Here is a 21,350-nt window from a genome sequence, read left to right on the forward strand (position 1 = left end):
TACATGAAGGATTTTGTCATTTAATGTCATAATTGATTTGCACTCCATGGGCATACTATACCATTTTGTCGATTAAATGATTAAAAGACTATACCTCAAAAACCTTACAAAAGCTGCATGAAGGATTGAGTCATTTAATGTCATAATTGATTTGCACTCCATGGGCATACTATACCATTTGGTATGTTGTCATTGTAAATGAGTAATGTAATTATTTTTTATTAAGTCTATATTATAATAAATTTGATTTAATATGTGATTTAAAAAACGTTAAGCAAAAAAAACACTTGTAGTTCTCTTATGGCGTTTTCGATTAGAAAATCTGGATTCAATCTATATTTACTCTTGATTTGTCAAATTCTGTTGCTCTATCAAATATTTTTAGAGTAATCTAAAATTTTTGTATTCGTATCAGTAGATATTTATATTTGTCAACAGTGCATATATCGAATTAAATCACAATTAACTAGTCCTCATGTAAAACAGCTGTTAATTTTAGTGTAATCTTGCTACTCTAGCAAAATATCTAGAGTGTTATAAATTAATATTAAGTGTTATACATTAATCTTAAGTGCTATACAGATTTACCAATCAAAAATTAAAATTGTATTTGAGGTGAATCTCGATTAAAAAAGTTACCCCAGATTTACCAATCGAAAACGCCTTACTATGTACCACCTGAAGTTTTTCAACTCTACTAATAAAATGTCATCATCAGCTGTAGATGTGAAGATCTTTTTTAATGAAAAAAGGATTTGGAAAGATTAGGAATAGTTTTCTTCTTAAACTCATAGATTCTGAAATTTCTCTGTATCATAATAGATCAGTAATATTTTTAGATTGCCCGAAGAATTCTAAACTTTTTACCATAACTGAAAATATATTACGAACTTAACAAAAATAGATTTATTAAAAATCGTCAAATAAAAAGCAAATATTCAAATGTTTCAATTACTTGATTTTTAAAATTAATTAAAATTTTATAAATTTTTCAATTGAAGATTACTCAAATGTTAGAAAAGGACAGCAAACAAAATGGAGAAATCAGTATTTTTGATAGAGAATTTTAATTGGAAGTGAGCCAAAAATATGTTTCAGGGTGTTGATCTATGGCAATATTCTGAGTACATCTTTATCTTTCGTATATTTAAGAAAGGTGAATATTTTAATAAAAATTATACAGAATTGTTACCCTTGTCTACTTCGCGTATCTGTACATTTATGTTCATTGATATGTAATAAAGTAAATTATGCCCCGTTTGTCAACTAATATGACAAGGCGTGCAGTGAGTGTCGAGCTTATTTATCCTCAAATATGTCAAGTTGATTTAATTTAATGATCAAATTTGCCGAGTGCATTATTTTCACAAATGAAAATGACAACTTAATTTTCTTAATTGCAAATAATGAATCTGTGCGTATTGCCTGACATTTTTTAAATATTCCCTATTCCCAAGGAATGACGGTTGGAGATGGATAAGAACAAAAATGGCGAATATAAATTTGGAAAACTAAAAAATCCCAATTGGGATTGCAAAGGCGAGTATTTGATATTAAAAATAATGGATGAAATAACAAATAATTGTATACATTGGAATTAAAACTAATGATATATTTCGAATTTATTTTTATAATATAAATGTAAATAATTTTTCTCACAATAAATTTTTACTATTACAGTTAAAATTCCAATTCCTGCAATTTTTATATTTTGAAACCGAATTCGATTCAACTGCAACTTAAAAAAATCTTACTCCCATTTGGCATTAAATGGAGCAAAACCGTGTCAAAATTTAATTAATACTAATGCATGCATCTTCATTATAAATCATCACATTTCAAGTGTTTGTCACCAAAAGCGCATAAATCACGTGACTCGTGTGGACGTCCTCTTTTTTGTAATTCGTATGAAAGACCAAAACCTAAAACACTGTAGAGTAAGAAACATTAATTTACTCGGTAAAGACTCCGCTATGCCACGTAATATGTCCTCTTCCCAAATGATGTCTTCGACTTTTGCTTGGGTTTTTTTTCTTTCATTTTTTTTATTTCTTGAAACATCTGTATTTCTTTTTTTATGTGGTAATCTTGTGGCTATTGAGCAATCTTAGGCGGGAAGAGAATTGGGATTTTTTTTTGAAAAGTTATTCAAATTTCATAAACTTATGGGTAAAAAATTCAGTACGATTTCTGCTACTCCTTCATGGTGTCAGTGCTATTTTGGTTTCCAATTACGAAGGTGAATTTTTAGGAAAGGATTCTGATATATTTTTCGCCTGCATGACTTTGTGTACCATGTACAATGACCTTCTTGAATCTTAGGAAGAGTAGTAAGATTAATTTGTTTGGTGTTTGTTTTCGTGAATAATTTGAGTGTGTGACATTAATGGGTAATTTGAGATCCAACTATATAGAAAAACACTAATTATTTTAATGACTTAAAGTGAAATATTGTATAAATATTGTATATAAGACTTTAAATATATTACACAATAATAATTAATATTCATAAATTTTCAGAAATATAAGTTCCAACAATCATTTTATATTTATAATTGAAAAGACAAAAAAGGTTTTATATTTTTGTTCTATCATATAGTCTTGATTGAAAAATCATTTTTCAACTTTTCAATTCATTTAATCATAGTATTCATATGATATAAATTATTAAAATCCTTATACGCAAGATTATATAAATAAAATGCATTATAAATGCCACAAATCGGTTCATATATCCGGTATCCAAATATCCGGTTCACAAGTAAATGCCAATATATTTCACTGAATGTACCTATGTCAGTGTTTCTTAATCCCATCTTTGAAAGAGAAATATTAGAAATATGTTCAGTTAATATTAGTTCGAATCTGTTTAGACCATATCTCAGTTGGAATCTATTTCAACCAGGGGGTATTCAGTGGTACTACGGATATACCATACAACATATACAATAACTATTCGTCTATCTAAGAAAAATAATTTTTTTTTTGTGAAAAAAGTCGGCTTTATTTCTCTATATACTTTTCTAGGCAAGTGACAAGGCAAATGTGTCTGAGTTACGCTTTAACACACCGTGTCTTTTAATTCTTCTGCAAATGATCGATGTCTTTTTGTAGTATGAATTGTCTTTGTTCTCAAAGTAAGCCTTCGCTTCGGTAATAACTTCAAGCATATTATAGTCCAGATTTTAATAGCTTACATGAATAATTGTGCGAAAGTTTCCCATTAAAATGACTGGATGCAACTGTCACACTGTTTTTAAGTTTTGACCTAGCGATTAACTAAATATACACACTCGATACTAATATAGAGTCTCTGTTTTTTAATATTCCTCTTCTTCTTCTTTTAGATTTTATCATATTGAAATTGAAAGAAGTTGAAGTTGCAGAAATTGCCATTATAAGTAATAGTTGCACAAAGGAGTGAGAATGGATTCTGGCGAAGAAACTATTGTGGAGATGTTCTGTTCTGTGAGTACATTTTTAATCGGCATTTTTAAAGAATATATATACAAATAATATGTAATAAATATGGTGTGATAACAATATAAACCAATATATTACAGAAGCTTTTAAGTGTAATAGGCACCATTTTCTGAGCAAAAACATAAAATGTTTTTAATATATTATTTAATATTACTGTAAATTAAATTAAAATAGTTTTAAATAATTCTAAAATATTCTTTATTTTTTACTTTTCAAGCAATATTAGAATAAAAATAATATTAATTTGGTTCGGAAAACTTTTTTAAAAATTGGAAAACTTATACTTATCTGTAGGATGACCTCTATAGAATGCAAGGGCAATGTTTTGAACTGCATAAACCGGTATATAATATCTTAAAAATGAAATATCTTATTCAATCTATGAAATATGTTTCTCACATTTTTGATATATTCAAACATTTAATAAAAATCAAAATTTGCAATAAATATTCAAGAACATTTCCATCCTGGTGCGATTTTCTATGGAAAATGTTCATTTAGAAGTTATTAATGTCCCAAAAGTGCAACACACGTTGCATGTTGTCCAATGCACACATGACTACGTTCTCATCCGCCAGCCAGCCATGCAAATCTCACCAAAAATTCATTCAGAAAAACACAATTTTTAACACCAAATCACATCTTCGGTTTGCACCCTCATTTTGCAGAGATGCGTGGAAATATGACGTATCTTCCCAGAATTACTAAATACTCACAAAAGGCGTCATTTATGACTTTTAAGTTGTTGTCATAATATTTTTGTTCCTCATTCTTTGAAAGACATGCCCATAAATTACAACCAATTATCATATTAGATTTTTACAAAACAAGCCACTTAAATCATAAAGTTTCCATATTCTTTTTAAGTTAACTGAGGAGAAGATAAACTTTTGTTTGTTCTTAGCAGATCAAAATAGTCGTATAATAATAGACTAATTAATTTAAATAATTTTAAAAAATATAAATTTTATTTTATGCTGGTCCCACGATTCTTAAATGAGATATTTTTTTGTACTTAATTAAACTAAGCTTAACATAAAGTATATGGTAGAAAAAACAGGGCTAGTTATAGTCAAAGCTGAGTCTGAACTAAAGAACCTTTTTTTAACATCATAAATATATTAAAAAGTGACACGTGCAGCAGACTACGAGGGACACCTGCCCAGCGCATGATCACTTCCATGACGAAATTCAAGTGATCACATGATAAGGGATCACCTTGTCTGAAGCCTTATATACAAATTGATGCAAGAGATATGAAAAGTTTTGGAGCGACTAGCTCCTACCTTGATGTAGCTGCGGGTATTGCTTGCAGGGATACAGAGTTTACACACTGCGGATTAAACGCGACCCTTGTAAGGGTTATTGAAAGCTGCTTTACAATCAACAAAAAAAAGTGGTGGGTGCCGATGTTATATGCCTTGGCTTTTTTCAGGATTTGTCGCAATGTGAATAATTGGTCAATGGTGGAGCAACCAAAACAAAAGCCACACTGATAAGTTCCAATCAGTGAGTTTGTATGTGACTTTAACCTTGTACGTGACAGTTAATAGGCTGATCCCACGATAGTTGGATCATCTTAGGAATCTTAGTACTAAGATTCAATCGTTGAGCTTACTTCCATATTTTTATGCTCTGTTTCCATGATGTGTTTGGAAATACCCTGAAAACTACCATTTGTATAAATTTTACTAATTAGAACATATTTATGATTTAAATAATTGTTCAGATATGTACGTCTTTCTGTTGTATTCAGCTTTATTATTAATAACTCAATATCCCCACAAATAACATGTAACAAACTATTGCCTTCAATATTTGAAGAGTATACATAAAATATTTAAGAAAAGTTTATCCTTTCGAACAAATGATAATAATGCTTTTTAAAAGACTAGTCGGGGAAGTACTAAAATACATTTTGCGGCATTTTATAAATCTAATTTGGCAAAGTGCGTTCTTGGAAATTAATTAAAACATATGCTCATCACTTAGGGCCATAAATCTGCCAGTACAATTATCACATTTACGAGTAATTTGATTGTGATAGTGTTTGATATTAAATTGCCGACGACTAGATTGAAGATGGGTGAAACTGATCAACACATCACCATTCTCATCGCATAGCACAGCAGCAGGAAAACTCTCAATGGCCAAATATTTTCCACAAGCCTTCATTTCAATGCATCATTTCAAGTTTTCTGAAGAAGTGAAACAAGTGCGCGTGACGACATCAAATCCCAACAATCATTTTGGTTTGGAAAACGAACTCCAATTAGTGACAATTTTATTCTCGCCTTTTGCATGTAAGATCGCTGTAATAAAATGATGAAGGGAGTATACGACGTCCATATCTCCCCCTAGTAATTTACCGCCAAACTACATGTAAAATGCAGTCTCGCTCATTGTTTCGAACTGCAGAGGCGCTAAACTATGCATTTAAATCGTCGCGTTTCATTTGTTTGAACTCATTAAATTGAAAAAGACTGAAGTCTGGAACTCCTACTTTCTGTTAGTTTTCTTGGTGCCGAGAGAGGAGATGTGACTTTGTGGGAAAGTGCTGCGCAATTATACGCACATGTCGGGTGACAAGTTTGAGTAATTACAAAAATTAATTGCCAATGGGCCAAAGCACACATTGTCTGCTAATTTTGGATTTTTATTGGAATTCATTTAATTAAAACCATTGACACCATATATTACAGTAGTAAGCACTTCCACATAAATAATTTAATTCAAATAATATAAACTTTACATCGTGGAGTTTGGAATAGATATCAATTGATAGTGTTGCTTATAAGTATTCAGTCCATTTTCGTAAATGTGATTCTGATTCGCTGGTTCATATGGTGTGTATTAAGTACCATATATATCGTATTTCAGAATATATATATGAGCTGCAGCAGCTCAGAATATTATTAAAAAGAAGTACTTGCAATCAAATATTCAGTTTAGAAATGATTAAACTAAAAATTATTAAATTTAATATATTAACTATATTATAAAATTTTTATATATTTTGTTTCTCTTTCTCTAGTTTTTTTCTATCTGCTAAATTACTTGATAATATTTAAAGTTCTAAATACAAATTGCAAGATTTAACCACAGTTGATACCGAAAGTTACATAGACCTCAATTTACAGTAGCTTTAAATCTGTTCTGATTTGAATTTTATGCTTTCGAGAAAAATAACGAAAGGGGATCACGTTCATCTCTAGAATCAATTTCACTATTTTCAATATATTCTTTTATATTCAATCTTAGTTATCTTAAAAATTTAGTACAATTTTAGTAACCTAACCAATCAAAAGGAACAATAAACGTAGCATTGAAAAAATGGGGTCTAAAGTGTTCATTTGATCATTCAAAGAAGTCTTTGACTTATATTGTTGATAATTGCCAATAGTTTCCATTAACGAATTATGACCGAAGTTAATGTGATGTCTTCCAATGCATTATCCTAGTAAAATACATCAAATCTTTAATCATATATCATTATTCTCTTCGTACTCCTCTTGTAACAATTCACTTATAGCTATTCAAAAGTAGTTTTTCAACTATTTGGATTAATAATCCTTAATGTCCAAATATTATAATCTTAATAATTTAATTCAATGAAAATTTTTTACCCTAAAACCTAAAAACCAAAATATTTCAAATGGCGCCACATTTTTCTTTAGACAGATTTTTGCTCTAACTTTCGTCTTCATCCTGTGAACTAATCCTATCAATTATCTAAGTCGCGACTTATTGTCGTCAACTAAAAATTCCAACTTGTTAAATCGCAATTATTCATGATCAAAATTTCATTCAGTTTATGAATTCCACAGTTAAGAATCCTAACATTTCCTGAAAATTACTCACATCCTGACTTGTTGAATTTCTTACAATCTGCCACCGAAATTCCAATATGTAAACGAGGACTTGTTTCTAAAAGAATTTAAATAAAATTTAGGAAGTAAATATATGTTTGCTTTATAATAAAATGAAAACATTTTATTTTTCAGATTAATTAATTTGATATTAATAAATTTCAATATTTTATATTCTCTGGAAAGAAGTTTCCTAATTTTTAAAAAATTTTTGTGCTGAACTTGTGGTGAAAAAAATTAATTAATTAGCATTTTATAATTAATTTAATATTTTTTTTATTTATATAATAATTTTTTTAATTAATTAAACTTGATTATCTCCTAATTTACAATAATATAATTATAAGTTAAAGTGATTTAAATTATACGAAAATGATAGGTTCATAAAGACACCTGTAAATAATCACGTAAATATACGAGTACATTGTATATGCGCCGAACTCCGAGCATTACACCAATTTGGTTTACAAATAATATTTCATACCAAAAATTTAGATATCTTAACTTCCCTCCCCTATTAGAAGGTGTTTCAAATTATGTCATAAATATTTTAATAGCAACACTTAAACGATAAATCGCCGCTAAATGTCACTAATCAGTGTCCACGGTATGTGTGCACTTATTTCATTTCGCACCCAACACTCTTCCATTTTCCCATTTTTCCGGTGTTTGATGCTTGCACATCTTCCAACAACCTCGTCATACACAATTTTTTATATTTCTCCTAATTAATTTATGATTTTCTTCACCGCATTAATCTTGCTCAAGACTAGAGGTGGTGCTGCCGCAGAGGAAGTTTGGCGCTACGGCACTGGAATCTCAGACGCTCATTCTTCTTTTTTCTTTACCACTGCAGATGTGTTGCGGCACACTTTGCCTTGCTGTGAATTTTCTAGTTTCCTCAGATATTTCTATGCTCATGATTTTCTTTGGTGTTATGAAAGTAATTATGTGGGCTCATGTTCTATTTGACATTTATCATAATTTTATTTCGACTCCTTATTGTTTATGGGACATAAAACGATGTTTCGGGATTATTTCGAAATCCAAAAATGTCATATTTAAGCAGTCTAATTATATTTATATTAAGTTGAATATATATATATGCTTTTAGAGTAGAAAATTTAAGAATATAATATGTTAAGAGAAATGTGATTGAAGAATTAAGTTATTTGGCATCAATTAGGGAAGATCTGAGAGCTGTTGCTTACTTTATGAATAACAATAATATTCAGATATGTAAAGTTATAAATATTTCAATTTTTAGGAATAACAGCAATCTAGATTTTAACTTTATAGCAATCGTATGTGTTTAAATATACTTCGTTTTTATCTATTGCTTATAATGGAACAGACCTTTATTTTTATTAGGCAAAAAACAGAAGCCTTTCAAGTAGAAATTTATATTATAGTTACGTGAGCTTACTTTGAATGTAACTAACATATGACAACCAATGAATATATATTCCAATATTAAAACAGGAAACACGACACTTAGTTCTGAACTGGTGACACTAAAATGATTCTGTTTAATAAGCTGAAAATCCAAGCCCAAAACTATTAGGCATGTATCCAATAGGTTCTACATCATATTAGAAGTTCCACTCATAGAATTCCTTTGCTCTGTTTGTACTATTGAGACTATATGAGGAAGAAAATAACTTCTTACATTTACTAAGTAAGAAAAAAAAAAGAGAAGACTTTACTAAGATAATGTACCAACGCCAATATGGAACTTTAACCGAAATCCTATGGACTGTACTAAGCCAATCTACTAGCGCTATCGCTAAGCAACTAGGCAAATTGTTAGGGGATAGAGTTTAATCCATTTTAGTTTAAACTTTAAGTTTTGTAGGGGAAGAGAATGATACCGAGAACAAGTTCTGAAAACTTGTCAAACACTTATACTCGAATAAGGAAGATAGTAAGGTAGCTTATATCAAATGAAGAATAAGGCTCGTTAAAGAGAATTCGTTGCTAGAATTTATTGAGGTAATGCGTTTAAGAGAACTTGGTATAAATCTATGAAGGAAACACACGATGTCCTTATTTTTCTCAAATATGCAAATAAATAAGGTGATATAGAAGAGTTTTACTAATCCAGAATACCATATATTTCATTTCACAAAATATATTTCGTTGCAATTTAATGAACCTATTATAATAAAACAACATTATTAGCATTTCCTTGTAAATCATGTTTAATTTAAATATAATTATAATAAAATATATAATCTTGGGCAAAAATAAATTTAAATCACAACATCAAAACATGACCAATGATATAATCTTCTGTTTGCGTCTAATAGAAAATAATTATTAGGAAAGGTTTTATTAGTCGTTGAGTTGTCGCTTTATAAGGAATATATAACCAGACATTCGACTTGGGAAGGTGGCTGAAATAAAATGAAACCATTATTATAATTGATCACAATTTTCTTTATAAAAATATGAGAACATACTGTATATATATAATCGGCGTGTTAAGGATTCCATTGGGTATTAAATAAAGTATTACTTGATGTTACAAATTTAATTAAATCAAAGTAATATAAATTAATATTGTTGTGTTTTAATTAATCTTGTTTCTTCTGGTAATTCCAAATATGGATGATTCGTGAAACGACAATCCATCCTTGATAGCAGTTGGTTCTTGAAGTTTAAAATTTTATTTATTTGGTGTTGAAAAATAATTCAAGTATTCATATATATATATATATATAAATATATATATTTGTATCTTTGTGATTAATGTTGTTTTACTAATGTATTTCACATAACTCTCTTTAAACTTACTGCATATTAGTAATTTTGATAATCATGCGGGCGAACTATTTTTAAAAAATATAGGTACCTCGTTTGGAGATGATAAAATTTCAATAGACGATAGTTTAAAATTAGTTTAAAAGTGACTATCAAAAAACCAATACCAACAATCTTGATAATTTGCTGTGGATCAATATCCAACAAACGTAAGCAATGCCATATATGTAGTATATTGAGTAATAGTTTCATTGTTAGGTAAAAATAGAGCGTCATGTAAAAAAGCAGGTACCGACATGCTATTTTATTCTGCGATTAGAAGAAAAAAGTTATATGTTTTATATGTAATAATATTAAATATTTATACACATAAAAGTTATACTCACTGTAAATGAAATTACGAAGATTAATAAGCTAGTACAAGACATATAGAAGAACCTCAATCCAAAGTTATAATTGCTTGTAATAAAAGGACGATCATATGAGTATCCAACAGTTTCACGCATATTCTGTTCTGTTTTCAAAAGGGAGCGTTAGATAAAATTTAGTAAAAAATTAAACTCCATAGAGTTAACTTAATCTTACGTATGTTTGACATTTTCCAAACATGATCTGTTGTTAGAATTACAGCCATAAAATATAACTCCGTTAATATGAGCCCACAACACTCCAAACGAAAATTAGTTTTGGTTTTATTTGTGTAGCCAATTTCTTTCTTCATTTTTTCCACAGTACTATCTTCAGGAAGTCTGACTGCTTTAACTTCGATCATTCTAGTCTAATAATTTATAACAAAAAAACTTTTTTATAAAATGAATATATAGAAAAAGTATGCTAAGTATGCGAGAAAGAAAAAACATCAGTCGTAACATCTGCTAAATATCGACTAACATAATAAAATTCTGGACACTATTGGACTTATCTATTAAAGTCAGTAATTATTGCCAACTACGTACTATTTATACTCAATCCATAGTCTCATCATTCGAAATTACGGCAAATTAAAGAACTGTTTAGAGACGTCTCAGTAAAGGTACCAGTAAATATTTTTATAGAGACCATTAAGGCGGCACCTATTTCTACTTTCTGGAACTAGCAGACTTTCTACAATTGGTCGAAATCCTGGTCTGGTACCTAATTTGTATACCATGAAACCACATTGTATGGGATTGAGCTCATAATACCAGGTTAATTGCAGCTCTTTTCGGCCACTGGAGTATAGATATCCACACAGAGAAATTGCCTTGTACATGCAACGCTAGATCTAAACTTATATTAATCATAGATTTCCAATTGGACATACGTTTAAGTACCAGATAAAATAAGATTGGATTAAGGAACGCTGATATCTACAGGTTTTGTGACATGCGGATTAAAATATTCACCCATCTTATTTGCTTGAGTCAACACTCTCATTTGGATTTCTTCAAACCTTTTAGATAAGGTGGTATCAATATCTCTTGCATTAATCATAATATAGATAGTCTGTTTTGTTTAAAGTTTTCGCAAAAAGCTGGCTAATATAATTATTCTTTTGTCTCTAAGCAAAAGCCTCTGAGTTTCTGTCGCTGAATCTAATCATATATAAAAATCAACTTGATTAAAACTGGATTCACACAGTTTTGTTGTAATTTAAGCTGTCAACTGTTGTTGCTTTCAATGCAAAATAAAAATTTTTGACAGCTAAAATTATAAAGAAAAGCCACGTGTGAATCCAGAATAAGTTGAGAATAAAAATATGTTAATAATTACGTGTATCTTGTAATTATTAAAATAAAATAACTTACCGTTTTATTAATCATTTTAACTCCTGTTCAAATATTATAAATATTATTACTATTATGGTACTTCAATTGGACACCTTAAAATAATATATAAATAATATATTTATATATATATATAAGTTATATGTACGTTACCTTAGGTTTTCAAAGAGATGCAGTATTTCTTGATTCGCGTGCACCTTAATTATATTTCTTATATATAGCGAAAACAAATATAAATATAACTCTCAGTATCTATTTAAAAAATAATTATTTGACTTTATTAATGCAAATAAAACTTATATACTGGCCTTAGCAACAAAAATAAAATCTTAGTAGATATAGTCACAACACAATGGGCGATCCTATATTGTGGAACAAGAGTGGTTAATAAATTTTTGTTATTAAAATTTAAAATTCAGTATAGAAATTTATTTTTAAAATTTGGTTACTATGGTAATTCATTTTCTCCATATGAAAATCTTGGGTCAAACATTTATTTATTATTAGTTCTTTACCTTAATGCTTTAAATTGAAAGAATTGAAGGAACTTCAAAGTATATATTTTCAATCTGCGGAATTTGATTTACCTACAATAAAATTTTATATATTTTAATGTACAATCAAAACAAAAAACTTATAAATACATAAATTTATATATATATATATTATATCTATAAATTTTCTTTATATTTATACAAACCTTTATATCACTGAACGAAGGAACTTAGAAATCCAGGTCATAATACAGAGATGTTTTGCTAGTAAAGTGCAAAAGTGGATCAATAACTGGTATTAAAATTTTTGTATTTTAAAATACAAATTTATATGTCAAACAATTTTCTACATAAGTCAAATACTTTAAATTTAATTATAAAATTACTTCAATGAATAACTGATTACATAATGAACAACATATTATTATATATATTACAGACTTCTGACTTCCTCTGTCACGTTAAATTTTGCATTATTTGTGTTGACTTTAATTTAGTTATCTTAACCAGTGAACTATGTGATCAGATAATATAAACACTTAGTAAATAATTACTAAATTATTGTCATATAATTAGTTAACTATTATTTACGAAGCCCATATTTGATAAAAATAAGCTTAATGATTCTAACCCAAATCTTTTCACTCTCGGCTAGGTTTAAAAACCGATTAGTATAGTGGGTAATTTGAGATTTTGTTTATTCATATAGAGTAATCATCTTATCTAGGTCGGATAAGTTCAAATCTAACTCTGGTCTGTTTGAGATACCATTCTTCTTCGCTAATTAGAGTTTTACTTTTGTTCAGACTTCAATCTGAAGTTTATCTTTTATAATAATCATTGCTAATTAAAAATTGTATACACCTCTACGACCATCCGAGATCGGTACAATATGGATAAGGCCTCATTTTATCTTTAATACTTCTTAATACAAACATTCAGCAGCTTACCATTTTACTGAGCAGATTAATCCATCAGATCGATTTCTTTCAATCTCTTTTGTCTCTTATAAAGCTGGATTTGATGACTTCAATGAACTTCTCTCTTAATTTCAGGGTGATTCGAGTTTTTTTTTTTTGGTAACTTCATTGGTTAAATTATTATTTCATGTTATTATAATAGATTTTCTTTCATTTCTTATAGGGTTTTGTCTTTATTTATATTTTGAATATTATAGTGTATGTGATAACATTTTAAAAAAATATTAACCAGTCTGTAACCAGTCAAGTGTGTTATTGTGACAGAAAAGTGTAAAAACTGCTTAATTTTTATTAATCGCTCTATTAACCGAAGGAAAAACCATTGATTAAGAAAAGTTAAATACTCTTTACTTTGCAGTAAAGTAAGTTTTGATTGCAATTTTTAATACTACGATTTTATGAATTGGAAACATCGGAAAGAAGAAAATATTGAAAAAAAATTCGTATTTAATAAGGTTCTATATATATTACTATTTACATATATTCATATTTGCATTTAAATCCATATTCATATTCATAAGGTGCGATATATAGTTTATAATTAATTTACTAAAATAATTTCGCGGTATCTTCAAATTTTCTATGTTTTATTTTAAATCAATTAGTAATAATGAAAAGTTCAATATTGTGTTTTTAATGGTTTAATTTTTTTAAAAGTTCTTAGAAAATTGCTTAACAACTAATTAATAAATTATTATATTATTAATTATATAAATAGTTAATAATTATAATAAAAATGGTTATCATATCTGTGCAGAATTCTATGTTTTGATTCAAATTTAGAAATTACAAATTGCACAAATTGCATAATTCTATGTTTTTATTTAAGCATAATAAAAATAGGGCATTGCGCCATCTATTGAGCAATAGGCAACACTTGGAAGAAAATCTATTATGTAAAATATTTCTGTTTACAACATTATGAATATTGCTGTGTGTTAATAAGAAAATAAAAAATAAGTACAAAGAAAAATTTTTTTTAAATAATAAGAAAATTTTATGTCTTATATGTAAATTACAATTATTACAAAATGATTTTTAACAATTTGTTTCGTATTATATTATACAATAAAAATTAAAACTAAATTTCGCTGCTATGTTAACGAACATTAACTACTAATGTTAATAACAGATTTAGTCGCCGAATTTCAGAATTCATAAAAGCTTTCGCTTATAAAAGAAAAAAAGTTGCAGAAACTTGATTTCTGTTTGTGAATAGGCGAATTGAAATTACATTGGGAAAGGTCAGGAGCAAAAAATAATAAATAATAGCAAAAGTGAAAATAAAATGTAAGCAAAACAAACAATAAATGACTTGCAATGCAATTGTTGAATAATAATTAATTTTACAATAACAATAATAATATTTAGCAGTTTTTAACATAATAACAACAATAATATAAATATTAAAAATGATTCATGGCAGGAAAAACATTTAATTGAAATTCTCACCAAAATCGAATTAAAATAAACTACGTGATAAGGTCAATTATTTTGTTATTATTTGTTTAAACCATTTTAAAACATAAATTAATAGGTAAAATAAGTAATAAATAAATATTTATAAATATTTATTGTATATTTGTGAAAATATTAATATATGTTGTGGCACTTCATCACAATAAGTAATGACATGACTTGCAAGCAAAATGAAATGTTTATACTGCGGAAACAACAACAACACATTCAAAAACAAAAACAAATGACCAACATCACAAAAAAGTGCAAATAATAAAAAAGAAAAAAAAAATAAGCAAGTTTTGTGCAAAAATTGAGCAGACAAGCAGCAAAAAAGCTTCCCACTCAATGTAAGGTTACGCACTTTTCCTCTCAGCAGTGCTTGATCGACAGTTCATGACTTTGCAAAAAAAACAAAAACAAAACGAAAAACAAAAACACAACAAAACAAATTAATTCGCACTCGAAAAAAGGCCAAACGAAAAGAAACGCTGCCAAAAATAATTAAATTTTTTAAAGAATTTTTTTTTTAGTTTAATTTCGAAACGGAAGTAAGGCAAAGGAAATAAAGAAAAAAAAGAATTAGAAATAACAAAGAGAAGGAGAAATATGAGAAGAAAAAGAAAATCTCCAGTTTGATGAGGGAAAAAACTACTTCGCTTTGTTTTTGCATTTTTTTAAATATACGTCTTCTTTTAAACCCAAGACAAAGATATATCTCTGGTCAAGGTCGAAGAGAAATTTATTTTTTATTAAACAAAAAAATGAATTTAATTAAAATTATTTTTCATCCATTGGCAGTTACTGAAAAATTGTTGCAGTCTTATTTATATTAACACTTATAGACTTATAGACAATCAGCTGTTTCTTTAAGCTTCCTTCAAAGTGATTAAGATATTTAGCTTCCAAGTCAATTAAAACAAGTTAGGTATTATTTCATCCTACAGAACTATCAGCATCTTACTCAAAATCTAGAGTCATAGGCAGAAATTTTCTCTGTTGCCTTCCCTTAATTGTCAAAAGCCGAACTGAATATGTGGAAATATTTTCCCCAGAAATTTAGGCGGACACAGCTTATAAAATATGATAATGTATTGATCACACACATATAGTGCCCCATGAACCCGTTTTGCTTACGACCATATGCCGTGCCTATAATGAGGTCAAAAGAAACTATATGCAATATTTTTCCTGTACACGTGTTCTACTACTCAACACATGCGATGCTAATCAACAGTCGAAGATAAAGTTATAGTTTTAGACACGTAGTCCGGGTCCAATATTACACAGAGCATAGAGCATCCAATAATACCTGTGATATAACGCGTTACAACTGATTTAGATCTGTAAGTGGCGTTAACTAAAACAATACCTAAGTGCTTAAGAAAACCCTTTTTTTTGTGAATAGATGAAAATTACGCAGGATTATATTAAAGTAGGTTGTGACAGCTTTATCGAAGACCTAGAGTTATAGCTGGCTATAAAGGTCGGTGTATTGAATATTTGAAATGAACTCAAGAAACTCAAATAATTTACAATAATTTTTTTTATAAAAATTTAATCATATGATATTGCAATTACACTTGATCTCTGCTATAACGACTTTTGCTGCGATTAAGTTCTGAAGAGAAGGAATTAACTGTGTTTTATCTTGTGTGTCAGAGCCCATTAGCCAGTAGAAGGTCTAAAAAATCTTTGTGGTCTAAAAAATCTTTCAAGTCTATAGACTTGACAGGTTATAGACTTCTTCTTAGGTTTAAATGGGTGTATCATCGCTAATTTAACGGTATCCGTCCGCTAACCAATTAGGTCTGTATACCTTTTCTGGCGGTGCTCCTGAGCTGACATATAAATAATGTTTATTTGTGTTATCAACTTGCTATTATTTGTGCTCAAATGGGTTTTAGCGTCTACATCGTCGTTGCATCCTAAACTAACTTAGTTACAGGTCGCGATAATGATGGACGTATTAGAAATTTTAAATTATTAAAAATAACTGAAGTATTTTTTTTTAAAAAAAATTCTGAAACCATTTTATTGAACTGTTAGACGTACTATTATATTTTGAAATAATTAAGGTTAATTAACATGACTTGATTTTTGCCCTTTCTACATTCTCTTAATTTTTTCATAATAATATTGCCCACATCCAGCTGGATACCCTGTAATTTAATGCGGTGTTATAAATCTTTCAATATGTATCAATTAAAAAGATATTTAAATATATTAAACTCTTGTCGAATGACGACAATTGTCTTTGATGAACGGGAGGAGTAACTCTAAAAATCTATTGATTTTAGATTTGATTGAATTTGGACTTCAGGTAAACGTGACAACTCGCCCATTTCTAATTGAAATGCACGTCAAACAGTGAAGAAAATAAATGGAAAAAATATATATATATTATTATAATATAGACGCGCATGTGCGGTTCATTGAACAATGGAGACATCGTCCATGTTTTTGATTGTTATGTCATCTTTGGAAATGACTTTGTGATCACAGGCATGAATATTGGAAATCACAATTCACAATCACACGAACTTATTTATTTAAGAAAATTGCATGTTAATTACCAAGTGTAAGTTGATATCGTAAACGTTTTTTATTAAATGCATAAATATTAAAAAATATATATATTTTATTTAATGCATGAATATAAATTTTATAAATTTGCTGTTTCATAAATCAACTTACAATGACCTTTAAATTGCACTGAACAAGTTTTCGGAAATTTCTTTAAAAAAATTTTATTTATTTTTTTTTAAGTTGTATTTTATCATATTTGGAATCTGTTTTGAAAAAAATTATATTAAACCGCAGTAAAGTGTAATTTAATATAAAAATAAGAATTTGAATTCTTACAAATTTAAAGAAAAAAAAATGTTTAATGAAATAATAAAATTTGTTTATTGAACTGTTGTGTTTGCTCATTTAGAGTATGATTGTATCTTTTTGTTTTAATGGATTTTGTTTTTCATACCGATATCTTTATATATATATTAATTATACTAATACACGAATTTCGAGGAAGTAATTTGAAAGAAATAATTTAGGTAAATGAACAATTGAAATTAAAACGTTTGATTCATACTTTGTGGGGTTAGTCAATATTATATATAACCTTTTAAATAATTAACTGAAAAATAGAGATTTATATAATATAAGAAATCTATAATAAATTAAAAAATTTTTTTTATATAATTAATTACAAAAATTTAAAACAGTCTCATATTAACCATACACAGAGTTTTCGCAGATCAAAATTAAAAAATAATACATAATTGTATTCGAACTTAAAAATTTTGCCAAAGTCTAGCCTATATAGACGCACTGTAAACATATGTACAGTGAAAACACTTTGCTTTAACTACACTTTCTTAAATGGTGTTTACACCGACATATTACTTTCGGTCGAACACGCTTTTTGTTACTTAAGTACTGTTTAGACTTACGCATGAAACAGACTTATTGATTTTAGACACATTTCATTCGTTTAAATATTCAACGAACTAAATTGGTTGATTTCAAAAATAATATAATATAATATAGGTAGGCTTTCCAAATCATGTTTCATCATAATATGAAAAGGATAATTTTTGCGATCCCTTTAAGTAAGTAAGTAAGAGAATTCTTTCAAAATCAAAGAGTGACTATTAGTTACAATGACTATTAGTTGCAACTAAAAGTCACATTATACTTTAAACATATTCAGAATCTTAAGTGCACCCTCCCTTATATCAACAATTGTAATTCCAAACAAGTTTAATTGCCCTTTAACATGTTTTACTAGTTGAACACCAAAACAAAGCCTTAAACATTTTTTTTTTACAGCAAGGAGGAGTGGAATGCCTACGCACTGACCACAATCCGGCGCCCCGGAAGGTGAGTACCCGACTCGCACGGGCTAAACCACTCCCCCTCATTCCTAGAGACCTTGTTCTACCCCGGGACTACGTTAGTATTACTTCGAGGTAGGGTAGCCTTAAACATGCTTAATTCGTATGTTTAAAAGCTTTTAATTTTAGATAATATTAAAGAAATCTATAAAATTTTAATAAATGCAATAAATCTGCAAATTATTGCATTTTATTAATTAACACATTTAATTCTAAAACTTTATAAATATAAATTAAGTATTTAATATTACCACTTAAAGTCACACATATTTTTTTACATAAAATATATATATAACTGTTAAATAAACTTATAATAGCGTTTTTTTTATAGATTTCCTATATTTCAGTAAACTTAGTTTAGTCTAAAAAAAAAAGTCGATTTTCAAGTAAATCTGCATTTATCGCAAAAGCGGCAACAATGCGCATTCGCAATCCAACCCACTGTTTTGGCTAAAAATGTTTGAGATATTTTTTTTCTTGCATCATACGCACAATTTTCCTTTAGCCGTTCATGTCCATTACGCCTTTCTGAAATATTTCTAAGCTGCTTAAGACTTTTTTCTTTTTGCAATTAACACATTTTTTCAAAATTGTGCGCTACACCATCAATAATTTGGTAAATTGAGGTGTTTATAAGAGTAGAGTAGGTACTTATACTGCAGATCAAATGTTGACTTTTTCTTAGGTCAAAATCATATCAAACAAATTATAGCTTTTTACAATTTCAAAATAATATAACTTTAGGTTCTGTAATTGAGATTAATTCATTTTCTTTGTTATTTCAATATTAGATGTACTAAAACTCCTATCGACAACAGGACAAACAGAACACGACAACAACAGGAAACTTTGCTGACAGGTTGCCTGACATGTCACCTTCCCTTTCTGTATCATTTAAACAACATGTGGCTGACATGGATGACTATCTAACTTCTAGTTGCATTAATTCTAATTGCTATTTTTCTAGTAATGGGATACTAAAGTAAAAATTCCTGGCATCGTAGTTTATAAGAACTTCTCCACAGAAAACTAATCTGACCTTTGATGAAGTTCTACTTCTTCTGTTCACTTACAATCTTTTTTGCAGTATCAGAGAAATAAAAGCAAAAAACTAAAATGTAAGGTTTATTTCATTCAGTATAGTTCAACTATTCAGTTATTCTTTTTCATTTGATTAACTTAATTCATATTGCGTTACTGAACGAACGTCGTCACACATGCCATAAACTCGCAAATGCAGTACGTACATACATATATGCCACTATTATTCATTACTTTGATATCGATCACAGACAGACCTAAGTAGTTTACACTACAGCTCAAAGCGAGTCTACTAGGATACTTAGAAGAACATTTTTAAAATTATTTAGCGTGTAAGTTAATAGTTATCATTGCTTTATTATTTCCATATAGACCTTAAACAATATGGAGCAGGATACCATTTACTGAAACTGGAAAATTGTTTAATGAACTGTGAATACTATCCAATAGATCGAACTGGGAATCGATTACAGAATTCTTAAGATCCTAAAAGTAAATATACAAACCATAAAATAAAATATATAAACATTTATAAAATATATATATATATATGAAACTTAAAAAAATATGTCTAGTATTCGACATAAGTCATAGGTTTTCTATATTTCCACAATTTCAGCGCACCAGTTATGGTTATTTTTTTTGTTGTAAGATATGTATGCGTGTACATACAAGTATGGTTGTCAGTTAATAGTAACTTTGATGGAAAATAGATTATTTTTAGTTTTACTATAACGAACTTAAAAAACAAGCAATTTAAAATAAGAGACTTAATTATTTATATCAAATTAAGATCAAATCTCAAAAAATTTGATTAATGGTATTTTTTCTGCACCTCAAACTATTTCCAATATTTAATTTCATTAATTAAGTAAATGATGATTTTTTTCTACAGTATTTAAAATAATATTTTTTTAACGATTAAATTGCAAATTAATATTTTAAATAAGCGCTAAACCAAGAAACAGAATATAAAATAATAAAAGCGTTTACACTTAGAGCTCACATTTTTAATCGATCATGGACGCTACCAGTCTTTCAAACCGTACGCAAAAAATCATCGAAGGGATTTCAGTGATTTCTTCCAAAGTATTTTTACAGATGATGATCAATTTGGATTAGTCGCTTTTAATATATGTCTGCATTTCTTTAAGACATCTTCAATGATGGATCGATCTGTTTTCAGTTGGGTATCTATGTTCTTCACTCTGTGTTGGTACCTATAAATATCTTTAATTTGATTTTTATAGTGCAAATACGTTGATCCCTTCAAATTTAGATTTTTATACGTTGACCTCGTCAATGTTACACTTCTTTTGATACACAACATTAGATTTGACTGTTGTACCAACTATTTTTATTTTGTTGGAGATTTAGTCATAAAAAAAGATTTCAAACCAAAAACTCTCGATTAATAACGTTTCTGATATATACAGTAAAATATCGGCATTTTTATAAATGAATTTATACGCAAACTATTATATAATATATTATTTGCTGATATTTGATATATTATTTTATATTTGATATCATAAGATACTCATAAAGTTCAAACTTAAGTTTGTTTATTATATTGTTTAAAATATTTTGAAGGATG

General features: G+C 28.2%; 1 protein-coding gene and 1 long non-coding RNA gene across 3 annotated transcripts; both read right to left on the reverse strand.

Moving 5' to 3' along the window:
• Nucleotides 1–9,568: 9,568 nt before the first annotated feature.
• Nucleotides 9,569–11,943, reverse strand: LOC119686290. 2 transcript variants are annotated; one of them, XM_038100843.1, is made up of 6 exons: nucleotides 11,903–11,943; nucleotides 10,701–10,893; nucleotides 10,502–10,629; nucleotides 10,149–10,424; nucleotides 9,815–10,004; nucleotides 9,569–9,748 (listed from the first exon to the last, which is right to left on the reverse strand). In XM_038100843.1, the coding sequence occupies exons 1-4, from the start codon at nucleotides 11,915–11,917 to the stop codon at nucleotides 10,155–10,157; spliced, it is 606 nt and encodes a 201-aa protein (XP_037956771.1). In that variant the 5' UTR covers nucleotides 11,918–11,943; the 3' UTR covers nucleotides 9,569–9,748; nucleotides 9,815–10,004; nucleotides 10,149–10,154. The 2 variants fall into 2 exon arrangements, with proteins under 2 accessions (XP_037956771.1, XP_037956770.1); XM_038100842.1 differs by having other exon boundaries at nucleotides 9,815–10,424.
• Nucleotides 11,944–12,190: 247 nt separating this feature from the next.
• Nucleotides 12,191–12,699, reverse strand: LOC119686291. Its single transcript, XR_005252908.1, has 3 exons — nucleotides 12,582–12,699; nucleotides 12,397–12,468; nucleotides 12,191–12,243 (listed from the first exon to the last, which is right to left on the reverse strand). It is a non-coding gene; the product is annotated as an uncharacterized LOC119686291 (long non-coding RNA).
• Between the last annotated feature and the right edge of the window lie 8,651 nt (nucleotides 12,700–21,350).

Source organism: Teleopsis dalmanni, chromosome 2, assembly GCF_002237135.1.
Source record: "Teleopsis dalmanni isolate 2A chromosome 2, ASM223713v2, whole genome shotgun sequence".
Lineage (NCBI taxonomy): Eukaryota > Metazoa > Arthropoda > Insecta > Diptera > Diopsidae > Teleopsis > Teleopsis dalmanni.

Bases quoted from the DNA above. Each gene is read 5' to 3' on its own strand.
- LOC119686290 (XM_038100843.1), bottom strand. The intron at 10,630-10,700 runs GTAAGATTAAGT...TTTTGAAAACAG, and splicing joins TTGGAAAATGTCAAACATAC to AACAGAATATGCGTGAAACT. The intron at 10,425-10,501 runs GTGAGTATAACT...TTCTAATCGCAG, and splicing joins TCTTCGTAATTTCATTTACA to AATAAAATAGCATGTCGGTA.